At 34.0% G+C, this 20,163-nt stretch overlaps 1 protein-coding gene across 2 annotated transcripts in view; it reads left to right on the top strand.

Moving 5' to 3' along the window:
• Positions 1–20,163, top strand: part of LOC106469430 (zinc finger protein GLIS3-like) — an 84,125-nt gene that overhangs the window by 56,674 nt on the left and 7,288 nt on the right. For both annotated transcript variants that reach the window (XM_022397943.1, XM_022397944.1), the window contains exons 3-6: positions 4,250–6,120; positions 13,806–13,967; positions 15,753–15,863; positions 17,250–17,424. In XM_022397943.1, coding sequence (XP_022253651.1) covers positions 4,250–6,120; positions 13,806–13,967; positions 15,753–15,863; positions 17,250–17,424 — 2,319 coding nt within the window. The remainder of the gene's footprint in view (positions 1–4,249; positions 6,121–13,805; positions 13,968–15,752; positions 15,864–17,249; positions 17,425–20,163) is intronic.

A 20,163-nucleotide genomic window follows, 5' to 3' on the forward strand; every position in this document is an offset into this window, starting at 1 on the left:
CCAAGAGTTGGCGGTGGGTGGTGATGACTAGCTGCCTTCCCTCTAGTTCTACACTGCTAAATTAGGGACGGCTAGCTTTGCTCGAAATGCAAAAACAAACTGTTAATAAAAATTTACTAATCTTATGCAGTATTTGTACTTTGTAACCAGGGGTCCATAAAAGTGTAAGTATTATAAAAGTACTGTCTCTGTAATTAGTTCTCGTGCAAACAAATATTTATCGTTAAAAATATCTATACTGCCTACCAGCAGGTTTATTCTATTTGGGGAAAAAATTCCATAATAGAAAATATGTCCCAGGAAGCACTTCACAAACAAGCGCGCTGAACAATTGATCTTGCTTATGTCTTCAAAACTTTTAATAACAATAAAATATTTTCGTTTTAAGTTTACTTACTGGTTAAGTATATTTTATTATAAGTTACAGCTTTTAGAGTAAGTAAGATTGTTTTTAGAACAGTTACGACGTTTTGATCACTAGTGCGATCATTCTTAAGTACACAAGTTTTAACGTCAAAGAACGTTTTAATATTTAAATCAACATTCAACAATCTAACAATGTATTTAAATTCTAGAATTGACAGTCATTACTTATGCATGTACAAATCAATCCTCGTGAATGGACAGATTAGTTATTTATGGGTAAACAGAAACAAATATATCATACATTATATGTACCACAGCAAATATCGATAAAGAAGTTGCGCACTAAACTCAATGTTTCACTAACCTTAACCAGTTTTCTACTAATGTAGTTACAGAAACTACAAACGACTTAAAAAACCACGAACAAGAGACACTCAACAAATACACAAACTAAAAAACAAAGGAAACCTAATCACTTGCACTATTCCATAAAAATATTAACTATATATAACTAAAAATATTAACTATATCAGAAATTTCGGAAAGACTAGCACATAAATATAACTTTAACATAACACCTAGATTCGTTTTCACCCCTAGAATGAAAGTTAAACATATGTTAAGAAAATTGTATAACGAACTCACCCCACCAGGAAACATTTACAAAATATAGTGTAAAAGTTACCCAGCCCTTTACATAGGTGAAACAGGACATAACTTGTAGATCAGATTAAAAGAACACCAAAAAACTCCCTTCTCAAGTCCATGAGCATATAAATAAGAGCAAACACAGTTTTTCTGAACAGAATGTCACGGTATTAGAACATGAGCCTGATATTAACAGGAGAAAAATCAGAGAAGCTTTATTAATAAAATCAAACAATCCCACAATTGACAAAACTCCAGGTACATATATTTTGAATAACATGTTTTATAATTTTTATATTTATTCACTTTTGGTTGGTTTGTTTCTGTTTAGCCATACATAACTAATCTGTCCATTCACGAGGATTGATTTGTACATGCATAAGTAATCACTGTCAATTCTAGAATTTAAATACATTGTTAGATTGTTGAATGTTGATTTAAATATTAAAACGTTCTTTGCCGTTAAAACTTGTGTACTTAAGAATGATCGCACTAGTGATCAAAACGTCGTCCCTGTTCTAAAAACAAATCTTACTTACTCTAACAGCTGTAACTTGTAATTAGATAAAATATATTATGTAATTGGTACAGAGATTGTGTTATTATGTGTATTGTTAATTACTTAGTTTGTTGTGTGGAGCTATATAGATTTTTTCGTTATTGAATTGTTGTATAGATACTTTATTTGTTAATTAGAATGCTGTATAAAAAGCTTTTAGTCTCTGTAAGCTACTGAGACTTTAATAGCTTCATTTGGGGGGGGTACTGAGACTATAAAATTACATTGTTAGATAATCAGACTGGTATATTACCAACTAATGGGACTGTCTTATAGACACAAAATGAATGAATATCATAATAGAAGTCTTTCCGCTTCAGGTTTCTTTTAGTTGTGTAAACCAATATTTTTAAAAGTTTTATTAGTATAGCTTCTTATGAGGTGGTCATTATATTAAAACAGAATAATTAAATAATCGCCTACGTGGCTATGTTTGATGTTGTGCGAAATATTCTTGACTGTCTTAATTGTTTAAGAAGATTCTGTAAAACACTGCTTTGAACATGGTAAACCGTTTCGGACGAAACGACCTTATTTTTCCCCCTTTTGGTAATATCAGTATTTCATCTAAGCTATTCTATTTTAATGACCATTTTACTTTTGATATTTATTACTCAAAGTAAATGGTTTGTAATGATCATGCTTTTGGTATGATACTTTATCTAATCTTAACGTCATAAATGGACAGTTTTACGGTCTTTATGTGTTATGTATGTGATACACTTAAATGTTTTAGCCCTAACTCACTGCTTTAGTCGGCTGCTATGGTGAAACGTGAGCTCTCATCCCAGCTGCCCAACAAAATGTTGCCATAGCAACCAAGCTTGTGAACCAAGCACCCTCCCTTCCGTGTGAACGCTATCTTCTTTTGGCTAGCGAAGAACAGTTTAAACTTATTTCCCCCTAAAAAAAGTTTTTAAGATGTTTTTGGTGAGCCAATCATCAGTGAGGTACTTAAAACAACCTCCGTGATTGGTCACCCGGCCGAGACCAAGATTTCAGCATCTTACCATCCCACATGTAAGGATGAGATTATATAGCAACATGTTCCCATGAAAACGTCCTCATTTAATTTGTATCATTGTAATTAAACCCACACATTATTGGTTCAAAGTGTGAAATACCAATTTCTTCAGGTAAGTTAAGAAAATGCCTTACAGTCGTAATCATCGTTTCTTTTGAGAGTAATCTTTTTCTAGAAAACATTTTCTAATTTGATGTTTTGATCAAAAGTTCTAATCCTTATATTAAGTTGTAATAAGGTAAAATTCAAAGTATACTGTACTTATTGGCTCTTTGTGCACGTTTTATTTTTTTCATGAATAATTACCTGTATTTTCTATTTTATTTTCTTCTACCTGTTCACTCTAGTTTAAATCCTACCTTAAAAGAACGGTGTAAAGCCTTAATTGATACTAATACTACTAGTTTAATAAGTTTAACATTTATTCCAGAATAACCATTTTGGTATTTTACTCGTGTGGAATTTACTTGTGTTTTTCTATATTTAAATTATTACAAGAGTTTTTCTCACAGTGAATGATATATAATTTTTTTAAAAAGTTGACCTTTTATTTTTGATACGTTTTCAGCCACATTTTTTATTTTTTGTTTCAAAAAGAAAAGTTGTGCGTATACCCTGTTGACCTATAAAGATATTATAGTATTTGCTCGGTTGGCATATTCCATGTATTTAATTATGAACCAGCTAAAACATTTAATTGTTTTATTTTACTTTTATTGTATATTTGATTCTGTTATTTACCACTAAAATTTCAACTAGACCCATTGTCCCGATTTGCCGCTTTTTCGCAGTAAAGGAAAGCTTTGCGGAAAAGATAACAAAAATGGATAAACTGTCAACCGTAATAAAAAGGAACATATAGTTAAAACTACATAGGCGACAAAGATATTAAAATTAAATAATAGGTTGTTCAACCGATTATTTAATTATGTTAAACTTTATCCCAAGAAAACAAACAATGTTATGTGGTAAATTTAAAGCGTAATACTTTATGGAATTATATTTACCTTTTAATCAAAATACATAAAGTAAATATAAAGGTAACTACTTAACTACCTCACGAGGCTTTATAAATATTAAGTTTACTAGTTATATTTTATGTTCAGTTCAGAAGTTTGGGAAAACAACACTGAGTAAAAAGATGTCACGAAACATTCTTTTCAACTCAGATATAGATAGGTTTTATCACTTTGCTTTGCGTTTAAATACTTTTGAAGCCCCTAACGAAAACATTTTACTAATATTGTTTCACATAGTATTTAATCAGATGTGTTGTTTAGGCACTCAAACTATTATATATATATACAAGGTAAGCCCATAAATATTTATATGAATTTATTTATTCTAATATATATATATTTTTTATAGCTTGTATTATCATTCATCAGAGAGGTTATCTAGGCCTGGCTTATCTTTTACAGGTATATGAAAGTCGTTAGAGAGAAGGCTCCGACCCTGGCAGTATTGGGATATAATACCTATAATTAATGCAAAGTTTGTCATAATATATTTTTATTTTCTCTCTTATCCAGTTGTTGGACCTAATATATAAATGTAGTGGTGCTATTAATTTGATATTTTATGTAAGAATATCACGTGAATATTCGTGAATGCTGCTCTAAGACTTTTTGTCATCGTTATTTCTGTTACAGGTTCCACAGTTGACTATAGACCGTTCACATCAACTCAAGCTAGGACATCCCATCAGGTCGACAGTGAGGAAACAACACTGTCTTCTGTTCAGGTGCTACCCAAAATGCACTTAGACATTTTATCTTCCCCAGGAGTTGCCAGTGTAAGTTCTCCAGATAGTTTTACGCTAAGCACCAACCCAAGTCCTGGGTGTTCTGGTCTTTCTAGTGAACTGAGTCCATTTTCATTCGTAACATCTCATCTGTCGGGAGACTGTAACCAGAACCTAGACAGTTCTTCATATCTCAATTCGCCTTCTTGTCACCAATCGGTAGTAGATCCTCTCATTAGCTCCTTCGCTTCTGCATCGGAAGACATCCAGGAATTCTGTGACAATAGTACGGACAATTTTTTAAACTGTCAGAACCCTGTGTTGGATTCCCTTCTCTCTGCACCATCTTCCGAACCAATTTTTAGTAGTGTTGCTGAATCTGACTTACTCGCAACTACGACATATTCGGGAAGTATTCTTGGCTTTTCTGACTTTCAGTTTGGTTCTCAGGAGTCTTCTGTTGGCCAAAGCGATCTTTCTTCCATTCTTCTACAGCAACAAGAGCCGTTACTAACCGGTCCTGTGACTACTCCGTCTGACCCAAATTCTTCTGCACTTTCACCAGCTACGAGCAACACGACTTTCTCTTATCCACCTTGTACGTCAAGTCAAGAGGTCAAGGAAGAAACAACGTGGAGCAGATATCCGGTTTTGCCTCCAGTTGGGAACAATCAAACAAGCATTAGTGAGTTTGCACTACCCTATAGCAACGTCATGCCACCCAGCAGCGCTTTGTGTCATTATTCTGGAGCCCAGAGCTCTTTATCAGGGTATCATTCGAGCTGTGCAGAAATGTACCCATCCATGTCTAACTTTGTCAATCCTCACCATTCTGCAAGGTCATCATATTCGGGTCGGGGCTCACGTATGACTGGAAAAAGAGCTCTGTCAATATCTCCTTTGTCATCGGATGGTTTGGACCTAAATACTCTCATCAGGATATCTCCCACGTCTTTGACATTTCATTGGAATGGGTCTCGCAGTTCTTCGGCAAGTATGTCTCCTGCTTCTGGAGAAAGACAAGGCTGCTATGGGCACTTGTCTGCTAGAAACAGCAGTAGCAGTCCACATTCCGGTTCTGGATCATCTGTTCATCGGCCGAGTATCTCTTACACCCCTCAAACAACCACCAACGTGAGAGATGCTAAGAGCGATGGGTTGGACATTGACCAACACTTCTTGGTGTGCCAAGATATGCAAACTCTTGAGCAAGGAAACTACTCTTTATCCCAACAACTTGCTTTACAAAATCAAGTAGTTGTTCCACAGAATAACCTCCAGGTAGTAGAACAACAGGATGCCATGTTCAAAACCGAATTTGATGGTTCCTGCATGAATCCTTCCTCTGATCCAGTGCTCTCAAGGCTACAACCACCACCTCCACACTTACTTCTTACTTCAAATCGCCCTCCTCCCTCTTATGATCAGCACATGGCAAGAAAAATTGCTTTGCAAAAGAAGAGCTCTTCAGAAAACAGTCACCTATCGAATTATTCCAGTTTTGATGGCTCAGAAGGAGACCGATTTGGTGAAGGAAACGATAGCGATCAAGGACTAAAACAACACCACATCTGCAGATGGATCGATTGCAGCACTATCTTCCTGGAACAAGAGGATTTGGTGAAACATATTGAGAACTCCCACGTTGATCAAAGAAAGGGAGAAGACTTTACTTGCTTTTGGCAAGGTTGTCCACGTCGCTTTCGCCCCTTCAATGCTCGCTATAAATTACTAATTCACATGCGAGTTCACTCTGGAGAGAAACCAAACAAATGCAAGGTAAGTTAATGATAAAATAATATCTTAATAATTTATAGAAAAGAATACTCTGTGTTGAAAATCTGTGAAAATCCACCTAACGTTTTCCACTTTGGAAACGTTTTTATTGCTGTAAACATGGAATATATACATGTATATATAACATTAAAATAGATGTTTTGGAACGTATTGGCAATAAAAATGTTAAATGCTTAATGTGAGAAACTCAACGAAGATTCTTGGATTGGGGAGGGGTTAGGTTAGGTTAGGTTGTAAATTTGTAATGAAACATGCAAAAACAAAATAAAAATAGGAAATTTAAAGCAAAAATTGATAATAAGCCAGACAAAATTCTGTGATACGACGTGTAAGATATGTGGTATTCGTTGATTTATAAATGTATTATATTTTTTTTCTTATTTGTTGTTTTATGCTACATACAAAAAGTTTGTACTGTTGACCAGGAGGCTTTGCTGGATATTTTGTTGTAAGACGTATGACTTTAGATGTGAACCAGTTATAAAAATTTTATTCTGATCTGAAAGTAGCAAAAGTCATGTCCCCGGTAGATCAGTAATAAATTTACGAACTTTCAACGCCAAAATTTGGGGCTCGATCCCCCCGTGGTAGACACAGCGAATAATCCAAGTGGCTTTGGGCTAAAACAAACAAACAAGCAAAAAAGCATTTACAGAATCCTTGAGAATTCCCAGCATAATGACAGTAGTATGTTTACTGGGTTCTAATTATGTTCTTTCCGTAAAATTGTTATTTTTACTAGGAATAAAATGTATCTTCATGAAGGACAAAAAAAAATGCTCAAACTGTTACGATTGCAAATGTAACGAAATTACGTCCAATATGAATAAACTGTCTTATTTTTAAGAGCATGTATTTAAAAGTTTCAAAGCAGATTGATGCGCGCGTTACCAAGAACGCGACTTTCCTCTCAGTAGCTTCAACCTTAGACAGCAAGATAAAAACATTTTAAGAAACTGACGAGGTTCATATACTAACTTTGAACACGAAATCTTAAATGAACGCGGTCACTCAGAAAGGGCTGTCTGTTTCCCATGCTCCAGCTCGACGTGGTTAACATGTGGTGATAGTCACAAAAAAGTAGCAATACATGGAAGTCATCACATCTGCGTAGAGGTAAAAAACAAATAAATCCACTTGCTGAAGTTTGAGGTAGGAATATTATGCAGTTTCCTTGGTGACTAGATTATAACGTATTAAAATATACATATGCAAGTATTATTGTATATGACATTTTGTTGTATGCGACTGTCTATAGTATGGTTCACAGTGTGGTGATCTCATCCGCCGGAAGTTAAATAAAATAATCATGGGGCGAAGTCTAAGTAGTGCATGTAAGATTATGATTTATGTCAGAAGGAGAAAAAAGTCACGTTAAATAGCCACACGGTAATAGTGGACCAGCAGCTGCGGTGGGGGGGGGGGGGGGATTAGAGTGATACTTCATCTTGCTTCCCCCACGGTCAACTCACAGACGCTCAAGCTTTCATTTTGATAAATAATTTAATTAATTCTTGAAAATATCTAACTAATATCTACATTCACCAACGCTGGTGTAATCAATAATAAAAATATAAACACTACTTTCTAGAAGACATCGCCATATCATACGTAAAACATGTGTATTTTGAATTGTTCTTTCTTATAAAATCTTACAGAACAAGAGGTGTTTGATATAGTTATTGTTTGTTATTAAGCATAAAACTACATAAAGGGCTATCCGTGCTCTACCCACCACGGGTATCGAAACCAGGTTTCTAGCAGTATAAATCCACAGACATATCACTGTGTCATTGGGGAGCATTGGTATAGTTAGCACTGCTGACAAATACTGATGCTTTGTCAGGAAAAATATTCGTAGATATCATAATTGTATTACATATTCCATAATAAAATAAATAGAGGTGTATATATATATTTACCTTGAATAATGTTATTTTTACGTTGTATATTACGCTTTTTTTTACACCGTCTTTTTTATGAAATATCTTCATTCTTGAAATTTATACGAAAGTTTAACTAGCGATTTACAGTCATGGAAAATAATGACAGTTAATATTTTTAGTAATAATAAGTTGTAAAACATTTAGGAAGTATTTCACTGTTCAGCATGATTTACTCATAATGTTTCAATGGATAAATGTCTGTGTAATTTTTATTTCATCCTGACACAAGAAAGTCAGTATTCGATTACAAGATCGTCCTGAAAGAGGTTGTCTTCTAAAACTGATAACGTTTGACTCGACATAGACAGATAACTTACTGAATACGCAAGTATCGAAATGATGTCTGTATTTCCAAAGAAACTTATTGTATCTGAAAGGCATGTATGTAAATAATAATACGAAAGCGGGAATGTAATGCTCTTTACCTCGTCAGGTCATCTGATCTTGCAGAACAAAAATATATTTTCATAAGCAATAGATGTTTGCCTATAACTACCATTCATAAGTCCCGTGAACCGACGCCTTGTCGAGACAGTGAACTAACCTCACGTGAATCTAGAATTGGAGACGCTCTCGCGCTACATTCTCCTCGACACGCTTTGAACTTACGTTATGACGCGCGGCGTCTAGTAATTTTTATATTAACCGTGCTTAACTTAAAGAAACACTTTCATCCCAGATCAGCTAGGCTTTTTTGTTTATTTGAAAGCGAGCGCCATTAGCCTTGGTTGTTTTTGACGTCAGCAGGTTACATGTATTATCCAGTGATTAATTGCATGTCACCTGTCTCCCAGTTGTTCTGCAGCATGAATAAGTGACAGCGTTAATATTAAGTAAGAATTGAATATAATTTTTTTGTTATTTGAATTTGTATCTATTATTTTAAAGCGTGCTTTACTAACATAAAGACACAGTAAATTATTAAATTGTACTACGTGATAAAAATTAGTATACCCTAGATGGTTGAGAGGTGTGTTTGAGATGGTATTATAATATATACAGTAAAATTCAAAAATGTAAAACATGCTCACATATCCAAGTATAGGATATGTTTAGAGTATGAACACATACAACAAGAGTATGAACACATACAACAAGAGTATGAACACATACAACAAGAGTATGAACACATACAACAAGAGTATGCACACATACAACAAGAGTATGAACACATACAACAAGAGTATGCACACATACAACAAGAGTATGAACACATACAACAAGAGTATGCACACATACAACAAGAGTGTGTACACATATGATAAACATTTTCGCACATCTAGAATAGGGTATTCTCCCAAATGTGAGTCCAAACACATGGTAGTGTGATACTTTCAAGTATGACTGATCTCACTCGGAGCGACAACAGGGCCACTAATAATGAGATATTCGAGAAGATAGTTACTTCGAAATAATTATGTGTCTTCTGACTACTGAAGTCATGAAAATTAAAGAAGACTGAGCACAAATGTACAATTAATAAATAATATTTATTACACACAGTGGAAATGTATACTTAGCTTGTCACACGGACAGTTGCTTTACTGGAAAACTAGCACTAACTCTCAATTTCCAAACTGTATCTCTCAGGATCGTATCCCAGACCATATCTCCAGAGTTCTTGTTCCAGACGGAACATATCTCACGTCAGCTACTAAAAACGTTGACGTAAAACTTACCCATGGCAACTAACACTACTCACGTGACTGGTCAATGAAATACTAGAGAGGTCGTTTCCTCTAGAAGCCTCCTGACTGCCAGTGGCAAAAAATGCCTGACTAACTTCACATACCACAGGTGACCTTACAACTATCTTTCCCACGAGAGGATAAAAGGTGATACTCTGTGGGGTGAATGATGCCGTACAATGGGTAGCTAAAGTTAAAGTTATGTTCTTGACTAACACGACGTGTGTATATTAATACATGGAAGTAGACAGCACATAGTATGTTTATAAACGTCCGTAGTTTGTTCATACATCCACAGATCACAATGTTTGTTTTGTATTTCGAATATTCGTGCAAAGCTATACGATAGCTACCTACGATATCGTCCCTAGAGAAGGTGTTAGTCAACAACACCATTCACCAGCTCTTAGGCTACTCTAATCGAATACTAGTGGGGTTTGACAGTCACTCCTGTAGTGCACCGACAACTCAACAGAATTGTGCGCGATTTGTTTTTACGGCAACACGCTAACCACTAGTCCATGCCTAAATGGACTAAATGCTTGTATCTTGTTTGTGATATTTGCACTAGAAACATTAATATAAATATACAGTACAAGACTGGCACTACAGCTGAAAAGCATTTCAGTTATGATATAATGCTGTTATATAATATATCAGATCTTGGAGCAGAAGCCCTTGTGATTTATACCGTAAGCTTAATACGAAGTTTTGATGGGCAGAGCATCCAGAGGCTACAAAATTATTAATAAAACAACAGATTAAAAGCACTTAGAACCACTGGTTAGAAACAGGATAGGAACTTCAGAACTGCTAACAAAATAAGAGAATAAGTACCTAGGAACTTCTTTCAAACTCCTCCGGTACTCAGCGGTTAATCTGAAGACTTATAATGCTAAAAATCGGGATTCGATACTCGCGAAGGGCAGAGCACAGATGGCCCATTATGTAGTTTTGTGCTTGACAACAAAACAAACCAAATCAGTATCAGATAAAAAAAAGCTAGGAACTTCAGTGTCATCAGTTAGACAATGGATTAAAAGCTTAAGAACCATTAGACATATCACACATTAAGAACTTTATGGTTAATTTTAAGCTCCTGTTGTGTTATCTGGCCAATAGTTCAATGGTTCTCAAGCTCTAACTGTGTTTACTGAGGTCAAATAAAACAAGATTCAGAACTATTTATTTTAAGCTACAACTGACACAACTTTAAAACGTTTCGTATCGCAATCTTTACATAAAATGCAACCAAATAAAAAAATTACACGTGCTTTTGCTCTGATTTTATCTATGGTAGGGACACCCAAAAGTAAGGGAACGGGAATTGTCGACGCGGCAGCATCCCCTGGCTCGGATTTCAGGGGTGTTGCGCTCCTGCTGGTTTTATTAACATGTTTTAACACAATAATAACAACCGAATACACAGCTTCCATCATATAGTGTGTTTATAGCTTCGTTAAACAGCTTTCAGCGCCAACTATAAAAAGTGTTCCAACACCGCTGCCCAAAAGACGATTATGAAATTAAACTACGTAAATGATTACTTTTTTTTTGATTATATAGTGGAATGCATATCTACACTTTGAAGGGTGAAGGCAATACATAGATGTACGTACTGTCATGTACTGCTTCATTTCACGGGTTTACAGATAGTGCACATCTCACAATACCACTTGTAGATCTGTGTCATTATAACTTGGTGATGGAGTGTGTTTGTTATGCTTGACGGAGGGTACATTGACATTAAGAAAGAAGCGGAGATTCACCGGATGTGTAACAGATTTATTTTCACAACACTTGCAAAAACTTGTCTTATGAATATGCACATATGGTGGGTGTCGCAAGGCATTTCGGGAGTGGAATGCCAAACAAGTGCTTGCTGCCTACTTTACATACCAGGCGGATGATCTTTTTATTTGCTTTTTTTTTTTCCACTGGTTACTTACTACCCTGCTTTTATTTTTTATTCTCTTGTTTTTTCACTTGCGTGTGTGGTACGAAGAGTTACCCTAACAGCCATTCCAAAGATTTCACGATTGTTATTTTAATGACTGTTTTAGTCAATTTCATCTTCGAGGATTTATTTTCACCCATCATGTTCTTATGTTGTTTTGGAACACCTGATGTGGCACCACATGTTATTAGCCAGTGTCTGAATAATACCCATGTGCACAACTTTTTTACGGATAGACAGACATTATTTGTTTTGTTGTTTTTTGTTTTTGTTGTTGTTGTTGTTGTTTTTGTCTGTGAACTTTATTTTTGAACTATGTTGTGAATTTTAGTTGGTTATTTCTAAACATACTTGGGCTTATATCACATTAAACTTATTCCAATGAATAAATAAAGAAGCTTTACTTGTCAAAGAAAGTATTTGACATTCATAATACAAAACGAATGTCTAAAGTAAACATTTGACATTTTAAACTTTAGTGTCAGTTAATAGTTCTGTTTTTATTTTCTATTTCACAAATCATATACCTATATATATAGATAAAGAAACCAGAGTATTCTATACCATAAAAATTCTAAAACTTATTAACATATTATTTTCGTTCTTCGCCAATTTCTTATCGATAGAAGTTCTTCAGAGTAAACCCTTGAGGCAATAAGCCTGATCAACACATACATATAGAGAAAACCTGTATTTTCTATATGTAAATAAAATTTTCCAAACCTAATCTTTAACTACGATGTCCGGAGTGAATACAAGAATATAAAGAACACTACTCGAGCTTTCAAAGACCCATCTTTGCAAGATCCGAAGTGCACGTAGACATTCGAAGTTTTAGAAAGTCTGAGGTTCTAGTCTTTACATTTTATTATAAATGCAAGTTCTAAATCTTTCAAAGAAAACTTTTTATATTACCTTCTCATCGTTTTCACTTTTACTGCCCAATAGGGGCAGCATGTTTAACATAGAGATGAGATCAAACTTGTACATACGTGTTTCAAAGGTTTTTATACCCTACTTTACGGGACTATAAGTGTCAATGTGAAGCGAATTTGTTTTTGTTTTTCTTCTGAAGATATTTATTGAAACTTGATTCAAAATTTAGATTTTAAGCATGTTAAACCTCCACATAGTTGGATATGTTTGTTTGTAGATTGCCAACGCAAGAAGTTGTATTAACTGGTGTTTATTCACCTGCACAAAAGCAAGCTCAAGTATAGCGATGCTTGAATTCATACTCCCGGCTTATTGCTATAAATTATGTACACTAACAACGAGATACTTTTGTTAGAGATACTTGGGTAGTGTCGGCAGCTTAACATAATTAATATAAACAATGCACGACTTATGTTATATGGATATTTGGGTAGTGTCAGCAACTTAATCAATATAAACAATGCACGACTTATGTTATATGGATATTTGGGTAGTGTCAGCAACTTAACACAATTAATATAAACAATGCACGACTTATGTTATATGGATATTTGGGTAGTGTCAGCAACTTAACACAATTAATATAAACAATGCACGACTTATGTTATATGGATATTTGGGTAGTGTCAGCAACTTAACACAATTAATATAAATAATGTATGACTTATGTTATATGGATATATGGGTAGTGTCAGCTACTTAACTCAATCAATATAAACAATGTTCGACTTACCTTAGTGATACATGAATAGTGTCAGCTAGTGATCTTAACTTAATCTATGTAAGCTACGTAAGACTTATGTTAGTGATACATGGATAGTATCAACTAGGGATTTTAACTTAATTTACATAAGCAATGTAAGCCTTATGTATGTACAATCTTCAACTCGTAGCTAAACTCAGTTTGTACGTTAAAAATGTAAGATTAATGTCCAGTGATACTACAGAGTTAGTTTCAAGACCTAAACTAGTTTATTAGTGAACAATGTGAAATTAGAGTAACTGATTACGATTATTTGAACATTTCAACTACGTCTAAACTAGTAACATAATAATCACGTTGTTGCTAACTGAGAGACTTTATACGTTACAATTAATTGTGTAATTATATATATGTTAATTTATTGTTCTTTATTCTAGTTTGAAGGGTGTAACAAGTCTTTCTCTCGTCTGGAGAATCTGAAGATTCACCTTCGATCCCATACAGGAGAGCGACCATACGTGTGTCAGTACGAAGGTTGTTCTAAAGCATTCAGTAATTCGTCTGACAGAGCCAAGCATCAACGAACTCATCAAGACACTGTACGTACTCCACACAGAGAATATGTGTGTGTATGTCTATCTATATAAAGAAATTAAAATTGCTTAAAACAGTTACAAAGCAAAAAATGATGACATTAGCAACTTTTATTAACTACCTTAAGTAATGCATAATTTTAGAGTAAAGATAACAACTACTGCCAATGTATTGTTGCATTATGGGATTGACACAGAACATCGATTTTAAACCACCTTTCTGAAATGTTTTATACTTTTTTGTCATTTTCCAATAACGATATTTCGATTATTAGTACTAACACTATTTTAATCACCCTACAGTAATATAAAATGAAATTTTGAAAGAATTTACCCTTGAAATTACAAGTTTCATTTATTTATTACTATTATGATAACTGTAACTAAGTTTTTCATCTTTTGATGGGATACAACACATTTCACATTCAATAATTTCCTTCTTTAGAAACCTTAAAATTTTTTCATAAAATATCATATATTACCTTTTCATTTTATACATAAACACATATACAATGTTATCCAGTCTGATATTATAACTCAGTTACTGATTTATCTTATTAAATCTTACAGTCGATAACACTGAGGGTTATTCACAACTATGGTAGTAATTTGTATATCCAGTTACTCTAGCCGCTCCAACACAACTTTCTCCTATTCCAATATTACAACACCATGCAAGCACAACATTTTATCGTTTCGAAGAAACGGATGTCTGTAGTGTTGAACCGTATCGAAAAACAAAGTAAATCATGAAAACAGACTACTCCATAACCACGTGCTGGAAGTAGTAAAGAAGGTACATTCTTATCGCCGGAAGTAACACAATAATACAGCGTTTCATCGCAGCTAAAGTAGGAACCTCTCTTGAAGCTGTAAACAAGACCATTCACGCGTACTCGGTCTACAACAACAACATGAGAGCCTTGTTCACAAGCTTCTCCCAAAGTATATTGCCGAACGGAATATCAACTTACGAGTGGTATATGGCACATGACAAATGGAAGTATGTCGTCAGATTGGGTAAATCATATTCCTACTTAATTATCTTCAAAAGGCCAGATAATGTGTTATCGCCCTACCGGTAATACAGATTTTAAAAATGGCTCAGTGCACTGTCACGAATTTTCGTTCTTCCCAAGAGATTTATGGTAGTTGAAGGTTACAGCTATAATGGTAAGTTAAACATCCAGAGAGTCGAGACAAGTGTCCAAGATGAATTCTGCATACTGCCAAGCTAAAGTGACCACACCACTATACAATAAGGAAATACCATATCTGTACACACTGGATACCAGTAAGCTATGCATCCCTCAAGACAAGGAGTCCAACCACTCGTCCAAGTCAATATGTCAGTTCCTCCGTATGTACAAATGGGAATTCATGCTATAGCATTTGTAGTCAATTGTTTTGGCAGACTATACATTATGATTGCTCAAACGTACCCTCGAAAGTCGTCTTCCGCGCGTGGTTGATAGACTTGGGAAAGCAAATAAAGAGTGAGAAAACAGTGACCTCGGTGTATTGGATAAAGAAAAACCTCCTACAATTAAACTTGTGCTGCAGAGCAATAGTTAATAACCAGAGTCAATACAACGAATATCATTAGTGTTGAAAGAGGATGGTGTAAGATCTAGATATTCATCTATGTATCGTTACCACAGATCGTGGACACCCATCTGTAGATTAAAACAAACAAACAAAAACATTATAATATCTTATATTTTTTTCACAGTTTCTTGTTTAGAGAGAGAGATAAAAAAAAAACGTTTTAAATTCTGGGTAATGTTACAGAAACCTTACGCATGCCAGATACCCGGATGTACTAAGAGGTATACAGACCCAAGTTCACTACGAAAACACCAGAAAAATCATCAACCCAAAAGTGATCCCGTTAGGAAAAAGGTAAGTGTTATTACAAGTGAAGTAGAAGTTAAATTAATGCCGGAGGTAAGCTTCTTATTTTTGTCATTAATTTAACTTCTACTTCACTTGTGAACGGAGGTTAGCTTCTTATTTTTATCACAAGTGAAGTAGAAGTTAAATTAATGCCGGAGGTTAACTTTTTATTTTTATCACAAGTGAAGTAGAAGTTAAATTAATGCCGGAGGTTAGCTTCTTATTTTTAAAACGATACATTTTTGTATTTAATTATGAAAACCAACAGATCGTGAGAAATTCTGAGTTACAAAATGTCTTTAAGTACAATTTTTATTTTCATATTTCAGTTTAACTCACTATAGAAGCAAACTAATGTTCTTAATTTATAATTATTGTTCTTTTACATGTATCGTATTCATAATTTTCATACAAGAAAAAAAGCATTATTTTTTAATCACTGTTTTTAAAATGGAGAAATGGAAATTTTACAAAAATAAAAGGCTTATGATTTTTTCAAAATGTGTTGGAAGTCGAATATTTTAATATTTTATGCTTAAAGGAAAAAGCCGACTGTAAATGAGCTAGTTTAATAAAGTTTTAATCTTCGATTTGTTTTCATATCGTTCACTAACCTTGGGAGTCCAACTGTTTTCATATCGTTCACTACCCTTGAAAGTCCGCATATTACATGATATTGAATAATTTTACGTTTTTCCCTGTTAGAACACTCTGTGTAAAAGAAAAAACATTGTGCCAAAATAACTCTTATATTTATTTATGATTGATACTGATTTCGCACAAAACTACACAATGGGCTATTTGCATTGTGCCCACCGTGGAGAATCGAACCATGGATTTTAACGTCTTAAGTCTATAAGTTTACCGCAGACCCACTGAGGACTATTGAGCTGTGATAATTCATGCCAATTCCAGATTAAACTAAAAATTATCCCAGTTTCTTTACCAATATATTGTTAACCAATATATTCTTTTTGGAAGTTTATATATATTCGCTTTCCTATGTACCTCTCTTTCGTTACATGTATGTTTCAAGAAGTAATTACTAAATATTTGTCTCTGTTTGTAACATTTCTTACGCGGAATGCTAGAAAAGACCTGTGGTTACATTTTCGCCAGACAACCTGAACCAACTCAACTCTTCAGCGGGTTAGTTAACTTAGTAAACCAAGTTATACCGAGGTTGATGAACTTGATTTTCCTGGCGTCAGGGTTGAGTATCCGTACACGAGGGCTAACAACTTGTAGCCTTAGAGCACTTCGGTGTTAATAAATTAACATAACTTCTAAGTGTCAATTCGTTAAATTTCCATCAGTGTATGAATACGATATTAAGATATTGAATTTGATATTGAGTGAATAATTTTCTCCTTTTTTTTCTTTTTTGTTTAGTTAAGGGGTGTCCCTGGGGAAGCAGATCCCCAAATCCTTCGGGAATGCCTAACGATTCAACCAATCAAAATAAGTCAGTGTGAAGGATCTCCACCCTTACACGAGCACAATGACAGTGGGCTAGGACGGTCTCCCCGAAATTCCTTTCAAGGTGTATCTAGCGACCCCTATCCAGGTAGGAAAATGTTCAGCTCTTATAAATAGATGTTATTCACAAGACTGTGGTGGATGTTATCAAAATATTGTAATTATCATTTAGATAATACAGTAGTGGTTATCTAAATGATTCGTTGTAAGCTGAGAATGTATTAACTAAAACCCGGTGGGCTGTACTTCACAATGCTGCATAGTGATTCTTCAAACAAATCAATGTTACTCGGAGTTTACACTAAAAATAAACATGTAAATAAAATAAATGATTTGCTGTTACCCGGCCATGTTTCTCAAGTTGAGAGCCATTGTTACTCCAAGATATAGTTGAAAACAGGATGATGCTACTACCCTAGTTGAGAAGTTTAACAGAATACGCTGTTACCCAAAAATATCCTTGAAACGTCTAACAGGATGATGATATTACCCCAATATATATTGTAAACGTCTAACAGGATAATGATGTTACCCTAAGATATATTTGAAAAAGCTCTAACGGGGTAATGATGTTACTTCAAGATCTCCTTGAAAATATTTAACAGGATAACAATGTTACCCCAAGGTATTCTTGAAAATATTTAACAGGATAACAATGTTACCCCAAGGTATTCTTGAAAATATTTAACAGGATAACAATGTTACCCCAAGGCATTCTTGAAAATATTTAACAGGATAACGATGTTACCCCAAGGTATCCTTGAAAACATTTAATAGGATAACGATGTTACCCCAAGGTGTCCTTGAAAATATTTAACAGGATAATGATGTTACCCTGGAATATGTCGAAATCATTAAAGTATTTCTACCCTAAAATTTAAAAATAAGTCTTACAATAATTATTCGGATGAATCGCTTTAATGTTGTAATTTAGCTGGAAACGGTTAATAGGGTAATGCAATTACCTCGAGATATCATAATATCATTACGATACTGTTACCCTACGACTTAAAAATGGTTAATAATAATTCTCCAGATGAAATGTTTTAACCTTTAACTATCGCTGATAGTTATTTCTCCATATATTGAGTTATTCTCCAGGTGCATCTTTATTGCAGTTAAATACAACTACAGAGATGAACAATAATTTTTCAGAAAGTCTTACCGGGGCATAAGTTTGTAAATGGTTACTTTTTTTTTTGGGGGGGGGGGTTATTTCAGAAGAATCGATGTTATTGTGGGGAGCTTGAAAATAGTTACTTTTTTTGGGGGGTGTTTATTTCAAAAGAATCTATGTTATTGTGAGGAGCATGAAAATAGTTACTTTTTGGGGGGGTGTTTATTTCAAAAGAATTTATGATATTGTGAGGAGCTTGAAAATAGTTACTTTGGGGGGGGGGGGTATTTCAAAAGAATAGGTGTTATTGTGGGGTATATATATTAAAATAGTTAATAGTGATTCTTCTGGTAAGCCAATTAAGATATATACTTCAAATCAATTATAGGTAATTCTCCACTTGAATTACTAGTGAACCAGATAAACTTTAAAATATGAACAGTGATTCTGCCGGTGACTGGATACTATATTAATAATTGTTATTACCCCCGGATAAATAAAAAAGATAAGCATTGATTCTGTAGTTGAATCGTTGTTATCGTATGATACACTTAATACCAGGGTAGCAATAATTCTCCAAATATATCAAATATAAATAACAAAGATTCACCAAGTGAACTACTTTATCTCTCGGAGGAAAGTTTAAAGAGCGAACAGTGACTCTCCTGTTTTTATCCTGGATTACACTGAAAGCTATAAACAGTGAATTTCCCTTGTTGCATGAAATATGTTTGGAAACGATTAACAACGTTATTCGTAATGAATCGCTGTATTTATGCGCTATATTAGAAAAATGTTAAAGGCGATATTCCCGATGAATCACTGTTTTCATGTAACATAAAAGATAATTGTTAACAACGTTACCCGTAATGAAACACTGTTCCACGTAATATGCTAGAAAACATTATTCGCAATGTCTTTCCAAGAAAATCATTGCCACATCGGAATATTCTTGAAACATTTTACAGTGGTTATGTAAATATTTTGTTTCTTCAGGATATATATATATGTTGGCAGAACACTAGTCTTAATACAAGACTGGAACTTAAATTTACTCGTTTACATTTCAAGTTTGCTGGAGATTAAAGTGTTAAGCTAGTTAAAACTGTCAGAAAAATATCCACCTTCAGAATTTCATTGTTTCGCATATCATAATGATGTACTACCGTAAAGTTAAATTATACGTGCGTTTAATGTAAGTTGGCGACGTAAGTTGTAAATGTCACCAATATAAATGTTTCTTAATGTATCAAGGAGATGGAAAAACAGTCTTAACATGTGGTACACTTCTAATACTTGTTGAATTGTATATATACAAAATAATCATTTCTAATAAAAGTTACATGCGAAATATAATTAGTGTCGGTATTATTGTGGACACTGCCACCTGTAAAAATTTATAGATGACATTTCGATAAAGTAACATTGAGCTAACTAAAAGAATTGCTAATTATCTGTAACACATAATATCTATTTAGTGATACAAGAGTTATTGTTATTTTTAAATATCCTTTATGCTAATTAAAACCACCTGTAAAAATTTATAGATGACATTTCGATAAAGTAACATTGAGCTAACTAAAACAATTGTTAATTATCTGTAACACATAATATCTATTTCGTGATACAAGAGTTATTGTTATTTTTAAATATCCTTTATGCTAATTAAAACCACCTGTAAAAATTTATAGATGACATTTCGATAAAGTA

The sequence above is a fragment of the Limulus polyphemus genome, unplaced genomic scaffold, assembly GCF_000517525.1.
Source record: "Limulus polyphemus unplaced genomic scaffold, Limulus_polyphemus-2.1.2 Scaffold3481, whole genome shotgun sequence".
Lineage (NCBI taxonomy): Eukaryota > Metazoa > Arthropoda > Merostomata > Xiphosura > Limulidae > Limulus > Limulus polyphemus.